General features: G+C 39.9%; 2 protein-coding genes across 2 annotated transcripts; both read left to right on the top strand.

Moving 5' to 3' along the window:
- The first annotated feature begins 23 nt into the window (after window positions 1-23).
- LOC140937623 (DNA polymerase subunit gamma-2, mitochondrial-like) lies at window positions 24-8,118 on the top strand. Its single transcript, XM_073387177.1, has 5 exons — window positions 24-594; window positions 2,945-3,134; window positions 4,033-4,183; window positions 6,011-6,205; window positions 7,179-8,118. Exons 1-5 carry the CDS (start codon window positions 146-148, stop codon window positions 7,388-7,390), a joined length of 1,197 nt encoding a protein of 398 aa, XP_073243278.1. The 5' UTR covers window positions 24-145; the 3' UTR covers window positions 7,391-8,118.
- A 2,295-nt stretch (window positions 8,119-10,413) lies between these two features.
- Window positions 10,414-15,969, top strand: LOC140937632 (26S proteasome non-ATPase regulatory subunit 5-like). Its single transcript, XM_073387188.1, has 3 exons — window positions 10,414-11,242; window positions 12,965-13,450; window positions 15,122-15,969. Exons 1-3 carry the CDS (start codon window positions 10,420-10,422, stop codon window positions 15,328-15,330), a joined length of 1,518 nt encoding a protein of 505 aa, XP_073243289.1. The 5' UTR covers window positions 10,414-10,419; the 3' UTR covers window positions 15,331-15,969.
- The last annotated feature ends 951 nt before the right edge of the window (window positions 15,970-16,920 follow it).

Below are 16,920 nucleotides of genomic sequence, written 5' to 3'. Positions count from 1 at the left end.
TTCTCTGTCAGCGGTATCAACAACGAGGATCAAAGATGGCGGCAAAGTCGGCGGCAAAACTTTGCCGGATTTCGTAAAATCTCCTGGAGACTTTCCTTATAATTCTCTACAAGATGTGAGTATCTTGACCATCCAAATCTTCTTCATGTCTCGTAGTTTGCTTGAGAAGGTTATAAGACTCTGCGAAACCCGTGGATTTTCAATGGAATCCTGCGTTGGAACAACGTACACTTACCAATTTGGACCTCTCGGCACAGAGCTGAGGCGTAACTTGAGAAATTCTTGGTGGTGTGATGTGGTTCAGTCAAAAGCAAACATTTATGGCTTTGAAACGACTGGAGAAATTATCCATACACTGAATGGTCAAAATGAATCGTCTGCCCGTAGTTATGTGGGAAATGAACACGATAAAGGGAACGTGATCAGTGATCTTGGGAAAAGCGAGAAGCCTACAATTTCAACCGAGTGGACTTCTGAGAATGCCAACATTCTTACCTCATTGGTAAGGTTCATTCCTGGGATCCAAAAACCTTTTGGGATTGCGAGAAACAGAAAATACTTTGGGAACCCAGAAAAGGATAAATATATTTTTAGGTATGCCATCTACTAGACAAGTGAAACTAAGACTCGACTGTAAGTGGATGAGTGATAATAAATTATAGCACAATGCTTCGTCCTATATGTACATGCAAACATATAATTAACCCTGAGCTGGACCGTTCATAAGGCCAGGTACTGGGGATTTCCTGGGCTACTATGAGCATAAACCCTGGCTATTTTAATTGGAAACAAAAGCAAAACATTCTCCACCTACAATGTACTTAAGAGTGACTTTCCACTATCACACAATTTTTATGTGCATACATCCATAAAATATGCACATACTTATTAAATGACAGTGGAAATCCACCTTAGGGCATATACCCAGCAACTTGAACTTTCCTGATTTTCTTTGCTTCGTTATTATTAATGTGTTTAAGTCCTAATTCTCAATACAGTCTTATTTCGTATGTGAGGTATGTTAGCTAATAGAGAGATTTAGAGGCGTGCATATGGAAAGAGAGCATATGTATATACATATGCTAGAGAGCAGGAGATGCAGTGGAACAAGACAAACAAGGGAAAATTTTAAATGATGTAAGCCTTTTGTTTGTCTTGTCTCAGTGCGTCCCTTGCTCTCCAGTTTGGCAGTTTTGTACCACATGAATGAGTAGCTGAGAAGGGCCTAATAGCACTCTCTGACTGAGAATTTCCATCTGGCTACAGTGCTGGCAAAATTTTTCTCACCGTTACTCATAGCATGGTCTTGATAAGTGTAATCGAGAGACTTTGAATTTTATCAAATGAAGCTGTCTTGTTGGTGCTAGTGAAAATTTGGGAGAGAGTTGAGCAAGGAAATCTGTTTTAAACCAATCAGTTTGTCTTGAAATCTTTTTTTCTATAAATGAGATGGACATGAATTGAGATAAATGAAATGAATCATATTTTGAACTGTGGATGGAAAGATGAAAGTGAACATGATCTTCACAGGTACAGTGTACATGGTTGAAAGAGAACCTAAAATAATTTCAGGCTCTACTTGGGATTGAACCCTGACCTTTGCGATGACCGGACGCAATGCTCTATCCATTGAGCTAATCAAGCTAACTGGAGAGCAGGCCATTGTGAGTTATGTTGTGTCCGGTCATCGCATAGGTCATCCTCTTCTCTTAAGGTGACTCGACTCAGTATTTTTTAGGGGGTACCATCCTACTTTGAAGCTTTCTGGTATCCCCACCTTTACTTTTATCGTAAGTCTAACACATAGAATGGATAACATAGATCAATCTACAACATAACATAAAATTTTTGGCGATCGGAGTACATGTCACCTGGTTATAATGCCACGCCCCTTTGAGGTCTGAGTCGAAAATCTGCTGTTGCCGGCATTTTTTCGTCAAAATCTCTCGGCTACACATAGTGCGCATTAGTGCCTTGCGCTGAACAGAGTTTCAGCAAAATCGCAAAGACCCAATTCGAGAAATTCAACGGTTTCCAAATTTAGGTTATAATATATGTGAAAATGATAAGCAAGCGCGGTCATTGCACGCGTGCTGAACAAGAATGCAGTATCATGACAGACTAGAAACAATAGACAACTCCCAAAGCACAAACTCAGCCAAAACGCTAAAAATCTTCAATGTTTACTCAAGTTTGGGCTTATAGAAGGTAATGTCACAGTTTTTCAATGACCATGAAATTCAGAGTCCGGGTAGTTAGTTAATCAATTGTGGCCCTGAAAAAATTTGAAGGAAAAAAAACTACGAATTTTTAAGAAAATGCTTTTTTCGTGAGATTGACTCTTAAACGCTGACAAACGTCAACAAATAGCGAAAACTATAATTTCTATATGTTTGCTTTGCTTGAAATCCCGCGCGTTTACAAGGCCCTAAATTGTTTTGCAGACTTGCAAGGACCCATCTGTTATAACGATGCTCAAAATAAAGAGATGAATCTCATAGTTTATTAGATGTAATCCATGTAAAGTTTGGTTATCATTTTCGCATAAATTATGACCTAAATTGGGAAACCGTTGAATTTCTCGAATTGGGTCTTTGCGATTTTGCTGAAACTCTGTTCAGCGCAAGGCACTAATGCGCACTATGTGTAGCCAAGAGATTTTGACGAAAAAATGCCGGCAACAGCAGGTTTTCGACTCAGACCTCAAAGGGGCGTGGCATTATAACCAGGTGACATTTACTCCGATCACCAAAAATTTTGTGTTATGTTGTAGATTGATCTATATGTTATCCATTCTATGTGTTAGACTTACAATAAAAGTAAAGGTGGGGATACCAGAAAGCTTTAAAGTAGGATGGTACCCCCCAAAAAAACTGGGTCGAGTCACCTTAAAGGCTTCAGATTTAAAATTTGTCCCCTCACATTGATATCTTTCTCAATGTAGATCTTGTGTAATGGAGGAAATGTTTCTTCAGTTCATTTGTTCTGAAAATAGAGCAAATGATTGGATAAATCATTGGAAAAGACAGAGGCTTGTTTGGTGGAGAAGATTTGCCAACACTCGCTCAAATTACAGTCTGTATGAAGAGCAGGTAGATCTTGAACCTGGTTTGACCAGTCAAACTTCTGTACAGGTGAGGTTACCAAGTACAAACTAGGGAGGGACACTTACATGAACAGTGCCCATGCCTTCTGCCTTCAGTCTTGGCAAATAACACCCTCCTCCATTCATACTTCTTCATATCATATCAAAGCTGAATCCAATGATTGCTTATCATTTTCCTGTCTTTGTTATGTAGGGATTCTGTTGTGCTGAGCCTAACAAAGTTTTTGCAGGTCTTTACAATACTAAAACTAATTCATTATTTATATAGTGTATTATACATGGCTCTAAAGTGCTTAACAAGAAATATCAAAAGCTGTAAAAAATAAAGAAAAATGAATATAAAATTTGATAAAAATCAAAGATCTTAAAAGATCTAAACAGAGAATATTGACAGTAAAAATTACCCAATAATGTTTACTCTACTCTTGCCACCTAAAAAATGCTTTTATTTTTACTACATCTTTTGACATTTTCTTTAATTTCTGAAGACTTTCAATTGAAGAGTGAATTACATTAACTGCCAATTTGGTAGCCAGCTCCAACTGTTACTGTCACACCTCTTCTGACTTGTTGTTGTTGTTTTGTTTGTTTTTACCATGTGGTGTAACACATTTGGTTGTTACAGACTCTCTTAAACTGTTGTCATAGAGTTGGTGGCCCTGTGGTCACTCACTAGAGGGGGATTTACCTGAAACAAGGTTTTTATTGTACCAATGATTATTTCTTTGTTTTCGTATATCTTTTTTGATGTTGTAAATCTTGTAACTAATGATACTGATGATGATGATGTCGAGGAGTTCTCTGTATATCAGCTTTTGTTATCATCATCATCATCATCATCATCATCATCATCATCATCATCAATAGTCATCATTATCATCATGCTTCAAGGTCATTATGTTAAAAATGCTCGCATCTCTCTCCAGTATGCATTTCCATGGGGACAAGAAACAGTTGATTCCGTGATTGTTATATCTGATCTTCATCAACACATGGACACCAAGCAATGCAGTGAACTTCCCTTTAGTGAAGAATCAAAGTTACATGCCATCCAGATCAAAACTGACCTTAATAAAGGTATTAGAATATGTCCTGGCCAACTCACCAGGCACCAGTTGTTCAAAAATGGGATAGCGCTATCCTCTGAATATAAAAATTATCACTATCCAGTCGACAAAGCATTTGGTTTTCGTACTCCTACGCTGGTTAGCGATTTATCCCATTGATAGCACTATCCAACTTTTGAACAACCGGGGCCAGGCCTTAAGACAGTGTAAAATTGGATAGCGTAAACTGCTGCTTTATATAAGCCCTGAGCTTATACATCTTCATAAGGTGTTTTAGGAAGGCCTGTAAACAGAGGGGCTTATATCTGAGGGGGTCTATATGAGAAAAAGAGCACTTCAAAACAAGCTATAGCAGTGCTGATCAAAATACGTTTTGCAGTTACTGGTTATTTGGACTTCAAAGCTCCATTAATAAATCAATTTTATTTCAATGCAAGCTAGATGGTGGGGAGGGGGGCGGGGGGGACTTATATTAGGGCCAGGGGGCTTAAAATGGCTTGATGTATTCTTTTGTTGACAGGTCGATGACCTTATAGGTGGGAGGAGGGGGGCTTATAAGTGAAACTTTAAGACAGAATCCAATGGGAAATTGAGTAAGTTTAATTTTCAGTGGACAAAAACGTTGTACCACAATAATTTAAACAATATCTCATTCTTTTTTTACACTTTTCAAGGGCTATGGGTATAACTAGTTATCTGTAATAACACCAAAGACAATTTCTCATGATAGCCTGAGAAAATAAATGTCAATTTCACACAAAATGTGAAAACACAGATAAAATTCTGAAAATTTCATGTGTAAGATGTCATTTTGTGAAATTGGAAATTTGTTTTCGCGTGCGCTCATAAGAAATTTTCTTTGGTGTTATTACAGATTACTAATTACGTCTATAGCCCTTGAAAAATGTGAAAAAGAATGCAATATGATCAAAATTATTCTGGTTCAAGATTTTTTGTCCACTGAATTTTAGAATTACTCAATTTACTAATGGATTCTGTCTTAAGTGGCTGAAGTACGTTTTCTACAATATCTATATTCAATCCTATTGTATTTTACAGTGTAATATATGTATGTAGGTCAGACAGTTTGTCAATGTTAGGCTAACAAGTCAAGTTTACAAAAAACCGAAAGTGCCCATGGGCTCCTAATTCATTTTTTATCTTTTTTAGGTTTGCTAATCCTTGCCTTCTTTTCTATTTGATGTGTTATATATACCGTCCCTTTTAATGTTTTGAGCTTTAATATTTTTGATCATTTTAAGGTCTTTTAACGGTACTTAATTTTGATGAATTTTCAGCTCCTTAAAGGCTATCTTCACACTACACTGGATGGTTTTCGTGTAGACACGAAGCTATCAAAGCTATCGTATATAGTATGAACAGCAACGGGCCTTGGCGTCACAAAGTCGTTCACCTATTAGCCTCCTCCGCAGGCAACTCATATTGTAACGGTTACACTGACCGTCACTTTCTGTTCTCTCCCCATTCTCCAACTTGTTCTCTACAAGAGCACAGTGAAGCTAGACTGCAAAACAGTCCGTATTTTTGCGCATTCAAGTACGCGCGAGCAGTCAAACAAAAGGTCTGGACTTGCGCGCTTCGCGGGCTTAAGACTTTTACGTCACGCTTTACCGATTTCTTCACTGGTTTTGAGAAAAAACCCGACTGTTTTGAAGTCTATGGTGAAGCCTGCGGAGGAGGCTAATCCGGCGTGGTGTTCGTGCCGGCGCAAGAGCTATACTGTAGGATGTGAACATAGGCTAAAGGTACAGCTGTTTTGCAGTATGTGTGTGTTTGAAATTGCTTTTTTAACATGCACCCTCTGCTCTTGCTAAAGGATTTCTTTCGTTTTTGATGGATGCATACCTGGAAAAGGAGCGTTCAAACGAGAGTGGCAATGTAGGCGTGTACACAGTGCTTCATCTGCACCCACGTCTGGCTCCTATTAAGGTGGCTGTTGTTTGTCAAACACCGCAACAAAAGGAGCATTGTGATGTGGTACTACAGCTGTCATCAGAACTTCGAGAAGCAGGTAAGTGAAAGAGCCAGTGAAAGAGATATTGGCGATTTTGAATATTATCGCGAGACTTGTGTTACAGTGTATGTAGCATAGCACTATACAGTTCCAGTTTCAGACCTTGAGATAAGGAGGGGTTCCGGTCATCTAGACCCTTAGATAAGGAGGGGGCCCGGTCGTCCAGACCCTGAGATGCGCTTTGTGGAGACCGTGAACAAAAGACAACGACTTTCTTTTTCTTTTTCTTTACTTCGACACATTCCTTTAGAATTCAACTTCAGAAAAATTTGCCATCATTTGACGAATTGGACGAGATGGAATAAGCGCGATAAAGTTTGAAGTAACGCGAATGTGCTTTTTAAGTGACGTTATCACACCGGCCGTCGTTTTCCTTTTTCTTAAACTCCCTATTTACGAATGATGAGTGCGTAAATATCGTACAAAACACTTTCCATGTGGTATTGTTTTTGTTTTTATTATATACATACTGATACATTCATCATTCTGCCATTCATTTCAGATCTTTCTCAAACAAATTTTTTTACCGCCTTTTGAACCTCAGTTTGGTCTAAAAATAAGGGGGGCGGAACCCCCGGGCCCCTCCCCTGGATCGGCCACTAGTCCATCTTGCCCGCTCGAGTAGCCAATCAAAAAACAAGATTGGCTCATTTGGCACGCTTAGCCTTCAGAGCAGGCGCGATTTATTGGCGTTTTTCAGGCGAGCGAAGCACGAAACAGGCGTAGAGCTCGAGACACGCGCGGTGGGGGAAGGCGTAGAAAAAAGGACGCCTGTCCACACCCCACTGTTTGTTCCATTCAATTTTATCTTTTCTGCGCCTTCCGCCATCGCGCGTGTCTCGCGCTCCTTGCTCGCTTTGCGCTTTCCTTCGTTCGCCTTCGAAACCAGCCTTTTAAAAAAAGGGTGACAAAATGAAGGATGTTATTCATCCTGTTGAATGTCTATTCTCCTTTCAATTGATATTTTCAGGTATCACCACACATTGCCTATTGCAAGGTAGTACAAATGAGTGCTACGCTTACCATGACGAAATTGGGACCCCATACTGTGTTACAATCATTGATTCAACACTGAACAATGGAATAGTCATGTTTAGAAGCAGGAACACTACTCTGCAGGAATTTATGCATGTCTCCGACGTTGTTAGCACCGTCAGAAAGCACCTTGGTTTGAGTCCGTAATGTGACAAAACAAAGTGTTTTTGTAGGGTCGTCACGCAAAGCTCCTACCCACAAACAAGGAAGGGAAGAGATGGGGACGAGAAATGGGTGACGACATCAAACACAGCCGTGCCAACCGATTTTCAAAGGCATGGGAAAATGGAATTAAAATTTAATTTTCGTTTTTGTATGGCATTGGAAAACGGAATTCCATGTCTTCCGTGGCATCTTGTATTGTTATGTTTTTGGAATACGTATTTGAATTTTCCCTTTCGAGTTTTGTTTTCATATGGCACTGGTAGAGGGATTCTTATATTTCGTTTTCCTATAACACATACTGAAAAACGGATTTGTATTTTGTTTTTCGTCGTCGTATGGCATTCAATGCAAAACGGATTTAATTTCGCTCTTTTATTTTTCGTTAAGACGTATTTAAATTTCCCTTTACAAGCAAACAAACTATAACAAAAACTTTATTTACAAGTTGCAATACAAGTACCCAACAAATAGACCTTATTCACGATACCCGCCATCATCTTGTCTTCACAGAATGATCAAATTCGATTGCGATCACTCGTATTGGCAAATTTTATCATTTGGTTGCCCCCCTTAAATCCCACGTGACATTGCATTTATCTCATCGATCCTAAATCGCGTGCAAAGATGGCGGATGTAGTGAATAAGGACTATTAGCAAAAAAATCGAGGCAGGAAATAAGTGAAGGTAAAGAAAGCAATTAAAAAAATGAGACAACCTAACAAACAATAGCGTCCTTGCAGGGGTTCCCCTCCTCCCTTCTCCCTCGCCGGCGGTCTCGCGCCGAAACTCCCTTCCCTTTCCCTTTCCCTTTCGAACGTCTGTCACGTAACTACCTAACAATACACAAAACAGAAGCTGTTCTGTAGAGTAAGGAGTACAGTGACCAAAAGTAAGTTATTTCCCCGCCAGCGTCAAATCATCAAGTAGGGAGTTTAAGGCTACTATGACACGGCACCGGACTAGCCTGCATTGCAGTCGGCCCACGCACTTGTCTAAACCATATAGGTTTAGAGCGTCTGCGAGGCAGGCTACATCGATCGAAAATTCGTGCGTTTAAACGGAAACACCTTTATCGCGCGACAATTTAGACGCCTAGCCGATCAAACTTGTAGCCTCCAGGAAAAAATGTTAACATTTGACGAATCGAACGAGATGGAATGACCGCGATAAAGTTTGACGCAGCGCGACTTCACTTTTAAGTGACGTTTTCATAGCCATCTCCGTCTTTGTTGCTTAAGCTCCCTATTGCCCGTAAGAAGACTGCAAAACAAGCGTTCTTACATTTCCCCACAAGCACGCCGCCCGGTTAGCTAAGTTGGGAGAGTTCATCTCAGGTGAGCGGGAGGCCGTGAATTCAAACTCTGGCCGGACCATCAACCAAGGGTTGTTTACCATTTACAACATGCTTCGGGAAAATTCAGTTGGAAAGTCCACGACTTTTTGGTTCGTTCCTGCGAGAATTTTTCTGACGCAACGAAACATTTAAAAAGGTAGTCCAGTTTTTCCGGACGGAATATTCCAAACGGAAATTCGTGTTCAGTTTCTTCAAAGCCATCTTTGATACCAGTTTCAGGCTTTCGCGGCCGTTTTTCGGTAAATAGAACTGATTTGTAGAAATAGTAAACGCGATTTCTGGACGAAATTGCTCACCATTTAGCCAAACCGTGAACCAACTGGTTTTCCGATGTAAATTGTCAACAACCAAAGTCTCATTTAAAAATCTGGTGAGATCATGCCAGCTGTGACTAAATCCCCTTTCTCGGTTCAGATGGTCGCGTCATTGAGCGGTGACGTTAAGCCTTGTTTCTTTCATCCTTAAGCCTCGTGCAAACGGACTCAACATTGTTGGCCAACAACTCCCAACATTGTTGGATGTTACATGTTGCGTCCGTTTGCACACCCTGTTGCATGTTGTTGGAGGTTGTTGCGTAAAGTTTGAAAACGGTGAAAGCACTACCCAGATCCGGGTAGTGACGGGTCATCAGTATGGATAGCCTGCGTAGCATGGCGGTTATCGTTGGGCGCGCTAAGTAATAAAGGAGGGCGAGGGCAGAGAAACCACGCGGAGTTTGGGGCTGGAGCAACTTTATTTTTCTCGCGGCTTCGCCGCTCGTGCGCCCGGTTCGACAAAACCGCCATGGTACGCAGGCCACAGTATGGAATTTCTGCGCTCGTTTCTCAGACGTCATTTGGCGGGGAAGCCAGTGGCAGCGTCGCCAAATGTTGGCTGTTTTCTCAGGCTAGACTTCTAGAAACCAAACGAAAAAATGACAAATCCGAGAAAAAAATAGACTCTATTTAAGACGAAAAAATTGTATCAAACTCGAAAACGAAACTACAAGACTCATTAAAAAAGCTTCCGAGATTTCGAGATCGGGGCAAAATTTTCCGAGACCCACGTTTTTCGAACCCCTTCATTGATCTGAGTGGGTGAAGTGAGATGAATCAAGGACTGAAGCGGCAGCATTGTGCGCCTCTTAATACTGACGTCCGATCCTTGTTCCTCCGCGGTTGGCGCCCCCGATAACCCTTGTGCGCGCGCTGAGATCACGCTCTTTCAAAGGCGACCAAAACAGGATACAACGGGAACCTCGATATAACGAAGGGTCAAGGGACTGGCAAAATGTGTTCGCTATACCAAGGTTTTCTTTTTATCGAGGTTCTTTTTCAGGCCTTAGGTTCGTTATATAGAGGTTCGACTGTACAGTATTTCTACTGACAACTTCTGCGCATTTTTCTCAGCTTGTCCTCGGCCAAGAGCTCGGCTGCATATGTCCTCATGATAAATAAAACTTAGCCTGTGTACAGCCGTCCCCTCCCTTTTTATGAGCGGAGGGGACGGCTATACACAGGCTAGAGAAACTGTGTTCAGCTACCTGAACATGTAATGAAATTTTTTTTGGAAGGGCTTCCTACAGCGGTAAAAATTATTCCCAATACATGACGTACTTACCTTCTGTTCGGGCGCACACCGCTAGAGCAAAATCATCGTGGGCTCATCTTTGACAAAGATGGCTGCCGAGAAGTGTGCGGAAATTGTTCAAAGAATTTCAATTTCATCTGGCCAAGAACTGATGGCAGCCTTACAGGACCTCAGTGCGCTTTTCAACAGCCCTTCCTTCAGTCTTAGGGAGTTGGTACCCCACATCCCGGTACATTTGCTTTTCGGGTGTTTAAGCGCTAAAAACGAAGAACAAATTGATGTGTGCAAAGGAATCCTAAAGAAACTGCTGTCTTTGGAAAAAGCAGACGCAGTCATAACGCAGTACCACGACTTTGTCATCGAAGGAATGAATCATCCAGTGTTTGAAGTCCGTGAGCTTTGTTTGAGTGAACTGGAAAGATGTTCTGCTACAATAAATGGGCTTGAAGCTCTTCTAGGCAACGTTGATGTCCTGGTTTACACCGTTCGTGCTCTGAGCGATGAGAACCTTTCCTGTGCAAAGTTAGCTACAAAAACTCTGGTCAATACCGCTAAACATGATTCAGGACTCGAACTTTTATTTCAACACCAGATTAAAAGTGAATTCGAGGCCCTTCTGTTGAAAAAAGATGTCATTCGCTTCAGAGTATACGAGTTGATAGTCACTATCCAGGCTTTGTCTGACAGAGCCTTTGAATACTGCAAAAGGTGTGGAATCCTGGAGAAGCTTGGAAAAGAGCTAGATGGTGATGATATGTTGCTCCGTTTAAACTGCATTGAACTACTAACACAGATGGCTGATTCAGGGAAAAATGGTCTGATGTTTGCTGAAGAGATTGGTGTAGTCAAAAGGCTGTATAACCTTTTACTAAGTGGTGATGCTGACCCTCTGATGTCTCTTATGTTACCAAGTAAGTGTCTAGAATTGAGAATTCTCTCCAAATATGCCACTTTGAAAAGTACCATAATATTTTTGTAAATGAAATTGCCATTTGGGTAAAGCTTCATGTAAACCTCACATTCACATTATCGTTTGTGCGTGTGCAGTTTTGGCTGATTTCCAAAAATACCATAGTAATCTATAATGCATAATAATTCTGGCCTTTTTTGTTACAATAGCACAATTAAGGGTACATTTTGGAGGCTTGCACTAGAACCTGTTGCTCTGTTTCTAATTATTTAAGAGTCCTTTAGTCCTCATTGCCAGACTCCTCAATGTATTAAAAACACAAAGGTACTAACGTTAGCACAGTTGTGTTTGTGGGCAAATACTGGTAGGCTGAATAGGGAATTTTTCAACAAACTGATGCATTGTACAGTGTATGTTCAAAATCGTACAGAAAAGATACTGCAAAAGTAGGGCTTACATGAAGCAGTGCCCCAACAGTGAATTCAGAATATTATTATGGTATTTTTTGCAGTAGCCATTAATGCTCTCACAACAGGTAATCTCATGAGTGAGCTCGATTATTAGCCTTTGTTCAAGAAATAATGCTTCCCTCCCCCATCTCTTGAAAGTAGTAGGACATGTTATCATTGACATTATTTATTGTGGCATTCTATTGTGTTTGACAGCTTTTTAAGCTTAAAACCTGAAAGTACTGTACAACAAAAAGAGTTATATTAAGGAAGCTGGTTTAAATGGTGAATTCAACCAACTGGAATTGGATTGTAAATACTTTCCAGTCAGTACTTAGAGTTGTTGACATTCAGCATAAAAGAGATGATTTTGAAGGCCATTTTTGTTGTAATTTTACACTTAACTTCACTCATGGAAAGTCAATGGAAATACACCACTGTACCCTAAATCAGTAGGTACCGCTGCAAAGTTTATTGACAAAAGTGACTGAAAGGAAAAAACTACAACACATGTTTGTTTTCTGATGACATTTCCTATTTAACCAAAGAGGACATAATCATCTTGATCCATACCTGGCAGGCTAACAACAAATTAGTTTCCATGTCAACTGTACAGCCTGTTGAAAGCAGCCTTAATTTTAGTCTTTGGGCTATGGAAGGATTTTGTTAACAGTGTTGAAAGTGTTAAAACTGGTACAGCTTCTTTAAAAAGCAGTTTGGGGTGCCTTTCGTCTGTCATGAAAGAAGATTTGAGTTCGAAACTTCATTAAGTGATGAATTTTTTATATTGTTTACAAACTTAAAGTACCTTATTTATTCGAATAAACGCCTAACCTCAAATTAGCGCCCACCTCGAATAAGCACCTGTCCTAAAGGCAGAACGTTAACAAGCACCCAGCCTCGACTAAGCACCCACCCCCACCCCACGTCCCTCCCACTCCCAGTCAGATTCAAATAAGTGCCCACCCCCATCCCACCCACTTTCCCCCCCCCCCACCCTCCCAAAATTGAATAAGTACTAATAAGAGACTTCCATAAGACGGAGTTTTCTTCAGAGTATTTTACAGAAACCTTGCCTTGTTACATCTTCATGATTTGTTAGTACCATTTATTATTTTGTTGCAAAATAAACATACTACACTTGCTGAAAATGTTGAAAATTTAATAAGCACCCAGCCTCGAATAAGCGCGTACTCTCAACGTCCAAAAATCTAATAAGGGCCCAGGGCGGTTAATCAAATAAATACAGTATCTTATTTTTTTTTACCCTTTAGGCATCATCAGGTTTTTTGGCTTTCTAGCTCAATCCAGACCAGTGGAGGTGACAGAGCAGTACCCTGCTTTCCTACAGAATGTTTTCTCCTTCCTGACAGCTTGTGATCCAGCACCTAAGCTTATTGCAATAGAAACAGTCGGTGCTATTTCACTGTCAGAGGCAGGCTTGAGGGTTGTCTTTGACAACACAATCTGTAATGACGAGGTGATGAAAATTTTGTGTTCGAACATCAGATCTTCTGATGCTGACATAAGAAGTAGATCATTAGAAGCACTGGTATCTATATTTTATTCACCCAATGTTCCTTCTGATGAGCTATCGTTGCTTGCAAAGTCGCTCTTCACTGCCATGACGTCGAATCCACTGCAGACCCTTTTGGACCTTTCCAGACAACCTTTTGAAGATGTCCATTGTGCCGTGTTGAAGGTGTTTACAAGCCTTGCTAAGTACAAATGGGCTCAAGAACACATGACAACGTGTCCAGGTAAAATAGCATCTGTTACCAACCAGGGACCTGTTTCTCGAAAGGCCCGGTAACTTCTCGTATCCGAAGGCAAATTTTAAAATCAACTGTTGAACAGTAGCACAGTTCCTTTCTCACAAACGGCCAATTTTGCTTAACTGATACTTTCATTGTATCTAATCTTCTTCAAAATTTAATATTGAAACTTTGATCTTGAATGCAAACACGGCAAACGTAAAACAGCTTTTCGGGCCCGAAAAGTTATCGGGAATTTCGAGAAACGGGCCCAAGGCAAGTTTTCAGGAAGGCAGAGTGACTTAGGCTGAGGAACTCACAAGGCAGATTTATGTCTTACTCTATCCACTAGATAGATTTGTAATTGTTTCTCGGTAGTCCCGAAAGTAACTTCTTGGCCTTGCTGGTAAATAGCCTGCTCTGTGGTTTTTTTTATCACGTTATATTTATTTTTGTTACTTTATGGAGGTGCTTGAAATGTAGCGAGAGCAACAAAATGCTTTTCTAATGGAAACAAAACCTTTTGAAGTGAACCTTTTGTATATTTACAGGCTGGTGCAAACCGGCCAATACTTCTCTTCATCTCATCATATCGTAAGGAATTGCCATATGAGTGGGTGGTATAAAACAGTCATGCTGGAGAGCAGAGAGGCATTGGCAAAAATGGTTATTTCATTTGTTTGTCTTATCCCAGTGCGTCTCTATATCTCTTCCAGTATGGCCGTTAAGTACCTTGTGAGTGAGTTTTGGTTAGATTAACGGTCCTTTCGCCTACGAGTCGTTTCGCAAACGTCCTGTTCGCCAACGCATTAAGTCGGTTCGCCAACGTGCTGGGTCAGTTCCCCCCCAAAAAAACAATAGCTTAAATAACGAGTTATATGTACAGCACTCGTTTTTCAATTGCAATACTAATGTATAAAGTAAAATACTGGTTGTCACCAGGGTGTGATTCTGAGTTGCTCATGCAGGATCAATAGTACACAACAACGCCTGAAAAACTCGGATTTTGAACTACCCCACTTTGATACAGTGGCCTATGGGAGGTATTCGCTGCGGTACCAGGGACCTTTTATTTCGTCGAAGGTCAGTGGTAAGCTAAGAAACTTAACAAGCCTCAAAGCATTCAAGAAACATATACGCGGTGTGGACCTTTCGAGCCATATAGATAATAATAGTAACTGCTGTGACCTGTGTAAATCCTGAGTCACGTACATTTGTATATAGTTTTCAGGTTTTAGGTAAGATCATTAATTTAAAAGTCATGTAATAGATTAGTTTTCCAGCAGTTAGGAGAGAGTCCCCAATTAGCTTATTAAAACTGTTAAGCTAAATACATCGACACCAAAAAAAGTTATTATTCTTCTTATTATTAAATTGTTTCGTGCGCGAAACGACTTGACGTTAGCGAACGTGACGTTGGCGAAACGACCGGTCACCTTTGGATAGCATCGAGCCTTTGTTAGCACTTGCCCAACCCCAAAGGGCGTAATAGCACAGCACAAGAATGATGTCAGAGTGAGTTTTGTTATTTGTTTGTTCGTGTGGTTTTTTTTTTCTTCATTAGTGAGGAATTCGCTATTTTAATTTCAATTTTGTTTGTCTGAGTTTGGGTCTATCAAAGTAAGTTTGCGTGGTGCTACTTTAAAACGAACTTCTGAGGAAATTTCTTTTTCTCAGGTTTCCTGGAATACCTGATGGACAGGAGTACAGAAACTGACAAAGCTGGCAAAGAGCAGAAGTATGAACTTATCGTAGCACTTTTGCGGTCTCCATTCTCCAAGGAAACGTTTGAGAAGCCGTTTCATTTGCGACTGCGTGAATATGAACGCGAAGGTCCATTCTACGTCCGAGTACAGGCCGCTGTAGCCTTCGAAGGAGCAGACTAGAACAGCTGTGCATTGAACGCAGCTTGAAGACATTCTTGACTTCGATAGCTTGACTGTGATATTTATACAAATTTATTTTAAAAAAGGTACTTAATTTACAAGACAAAAACACTGAAAGAACTTTAAGCAAAAATCGATAACAATTTTGAAAAAGAAGGTACTAGCTGCTAGAATGAGATCATATAATGATTGTAGTACAAAGCATTGTTAGCAGTGTTTTAAACTAAGTCTAATAACTATTCGAATCAAGCATGCTCTCCAGACCAAACGTGATATTTGGTTAAAAAATCCTGCTGACGACATTAGCATTTAGCTACAGTTTTTAAAACTCATCCAAAAAGTCACTCTCATTGCTTTGTCACCATGATTAAGGGTGGGATTTAACATTAACGCTTGAAATCCATAGAGAGGACAAAAAGACAAGGCTCACGAACGCCTTCAATGATTTCATCTTAGTTTTAATCCTTTAAAGAAGACGACAGACTGTTTCTTAAGCAAATTAAAGGGTTGTTGAAAGTATGTAAGGTTGCCCTTTTTGATTATTCACAAAATACGAAAATGAGTTTCTCAGAAAGAACACAATCTGACCCGACTTAACAATCTGACTTAATAAACACTGAATCTATATTTTTTCAAAAAGGTGTTTATACTTTTATACTACTACATGAGAAATTTCTGCAATTTGATTGGCTTAGAGCAGTGGTATTTCAGCTTAATTTGAAATACCTACATGCGAAAATTACAAAACCTTTGTGGGTAGTAACTTTTTAAACAAATAACAGCATGATTTGTAGTGATATTTGGCATAAATACCACTCGTGATCTTTCAAAATTGTCTCAAATTTCACTCGCCTAACAGCTCGTGAAATTACCTATAACAATTTCGAAATATCGCTCGTGGTATTTACGCCAAATATCACTAATATCACCATCACAAATATCGCAAAGTGCGAATCTCGTCAATTTTGGAACTAGCGTGGATGACGCCAAAGATATATATTACGTATTGCAAGGTAATATCAAGAGAGGGTTTAAGCTTCATTTCAAACGGTAAACGTCAGATTCAAGTTAAGAATTTTTCAAAATAGAAAATAAGCAGCTGAAAACGGCTCGAAACAATTCTTATGGATTAAAAATTGCGTAAAACTACTAAATTATGGCTTGTGTAGAAATAATGAACCGTAAACTACAAGTAAAGAGGAAACTTGGTCACGTGGTACAAATTCGCGTTAGCCCTTGACGTAAACCTGATGCTTAACCTCTCCAATATTTGCTGAAAACGCGAGTAGCAAAGGCAAGTTGATTGTTAGTAGGTATTCTATTCGCGTTTCTTATGATATGAAGAACCTCCTCGATCTACATAATTCCCATTACATGAAAACTGAATCTATTAATTGATTTTTTGTTCGTTTAGATTATTAACCATTTTAAAGACATCCTTTCCTAATCTCTGTAAATTTTCCATTTTCAAAACTTTTGTCTGTTCCTCGGTAGTTTCAGGACATAAAGGGACGTTAAGTCAGGCGCAGATCTTCTTCAAATACGAGCAGTGTATTACCAAAAAAGTGTGATGCACTTGCATAGCTGTTG

Source organism: Porites lutea, chromosome 5, assembly GCF_958299795.1.
Source record: "Porites lutea chromosome 5, jaPorLute2.1, whole genome shotgun sequence".
NCBI classification, from domain to species: domain Eukaryota; kingdom Metazoa; phylum Cnidaria; class Anthozoa; order Scleractinia; family Poritidae; genus Porites; species Porites lutea.
This window is presented reverse-complemented; position numbering and strand designations above follow the sequence as displayed.

Excerpts from the sequence above, each read along its gene's own strand:
- LOC140937623 (XM_073387177.1), top strand. The coding sequence starts at position 146 with ATGTCTCGTAGTTTGCTTGAGAAGGTTATAAGACTCTGCGAAACCCGT. Across the intron at positions 3,135-4,032 it reads CCAGTCAAACTTCTGTACAG|TATGCATTTCCATGGGGACA; the intron begins GTGAGGTTACCA and ends ATCTCTCTCCAG. Across the intron at positions 6,206-7,178 it reads ATCAGAACTTCGAGAAGCAG|GTATCACCACACATTGCCTA; the intron begins GTAAGTGAAAGA and ends TGATATTTTCAG.
- LOC140937632 (XM_073387188.1), top strand. The coding sequence starts at position 10,420 with ATGGCTGCCGAGAAGTGTGCGGAAATTGTTCAAAGAATTTCAATTTCA. Across the intron at positions 11,243-12,964 it reads GATGTCTCTTATGTTACCAA|GCATCATCAGGTTTTTTGGC; the intron begins GTAAGTGTCTAG and ends TTTACCCTTTAG. Across the intron at positions 13,451-15,121 it reads ACACATGACAACGTGTCCAG|GTTTCCTGGAATACCTGATG; the intron begins GTAAAATAGCAT and ends TCTTTTTCTCAG.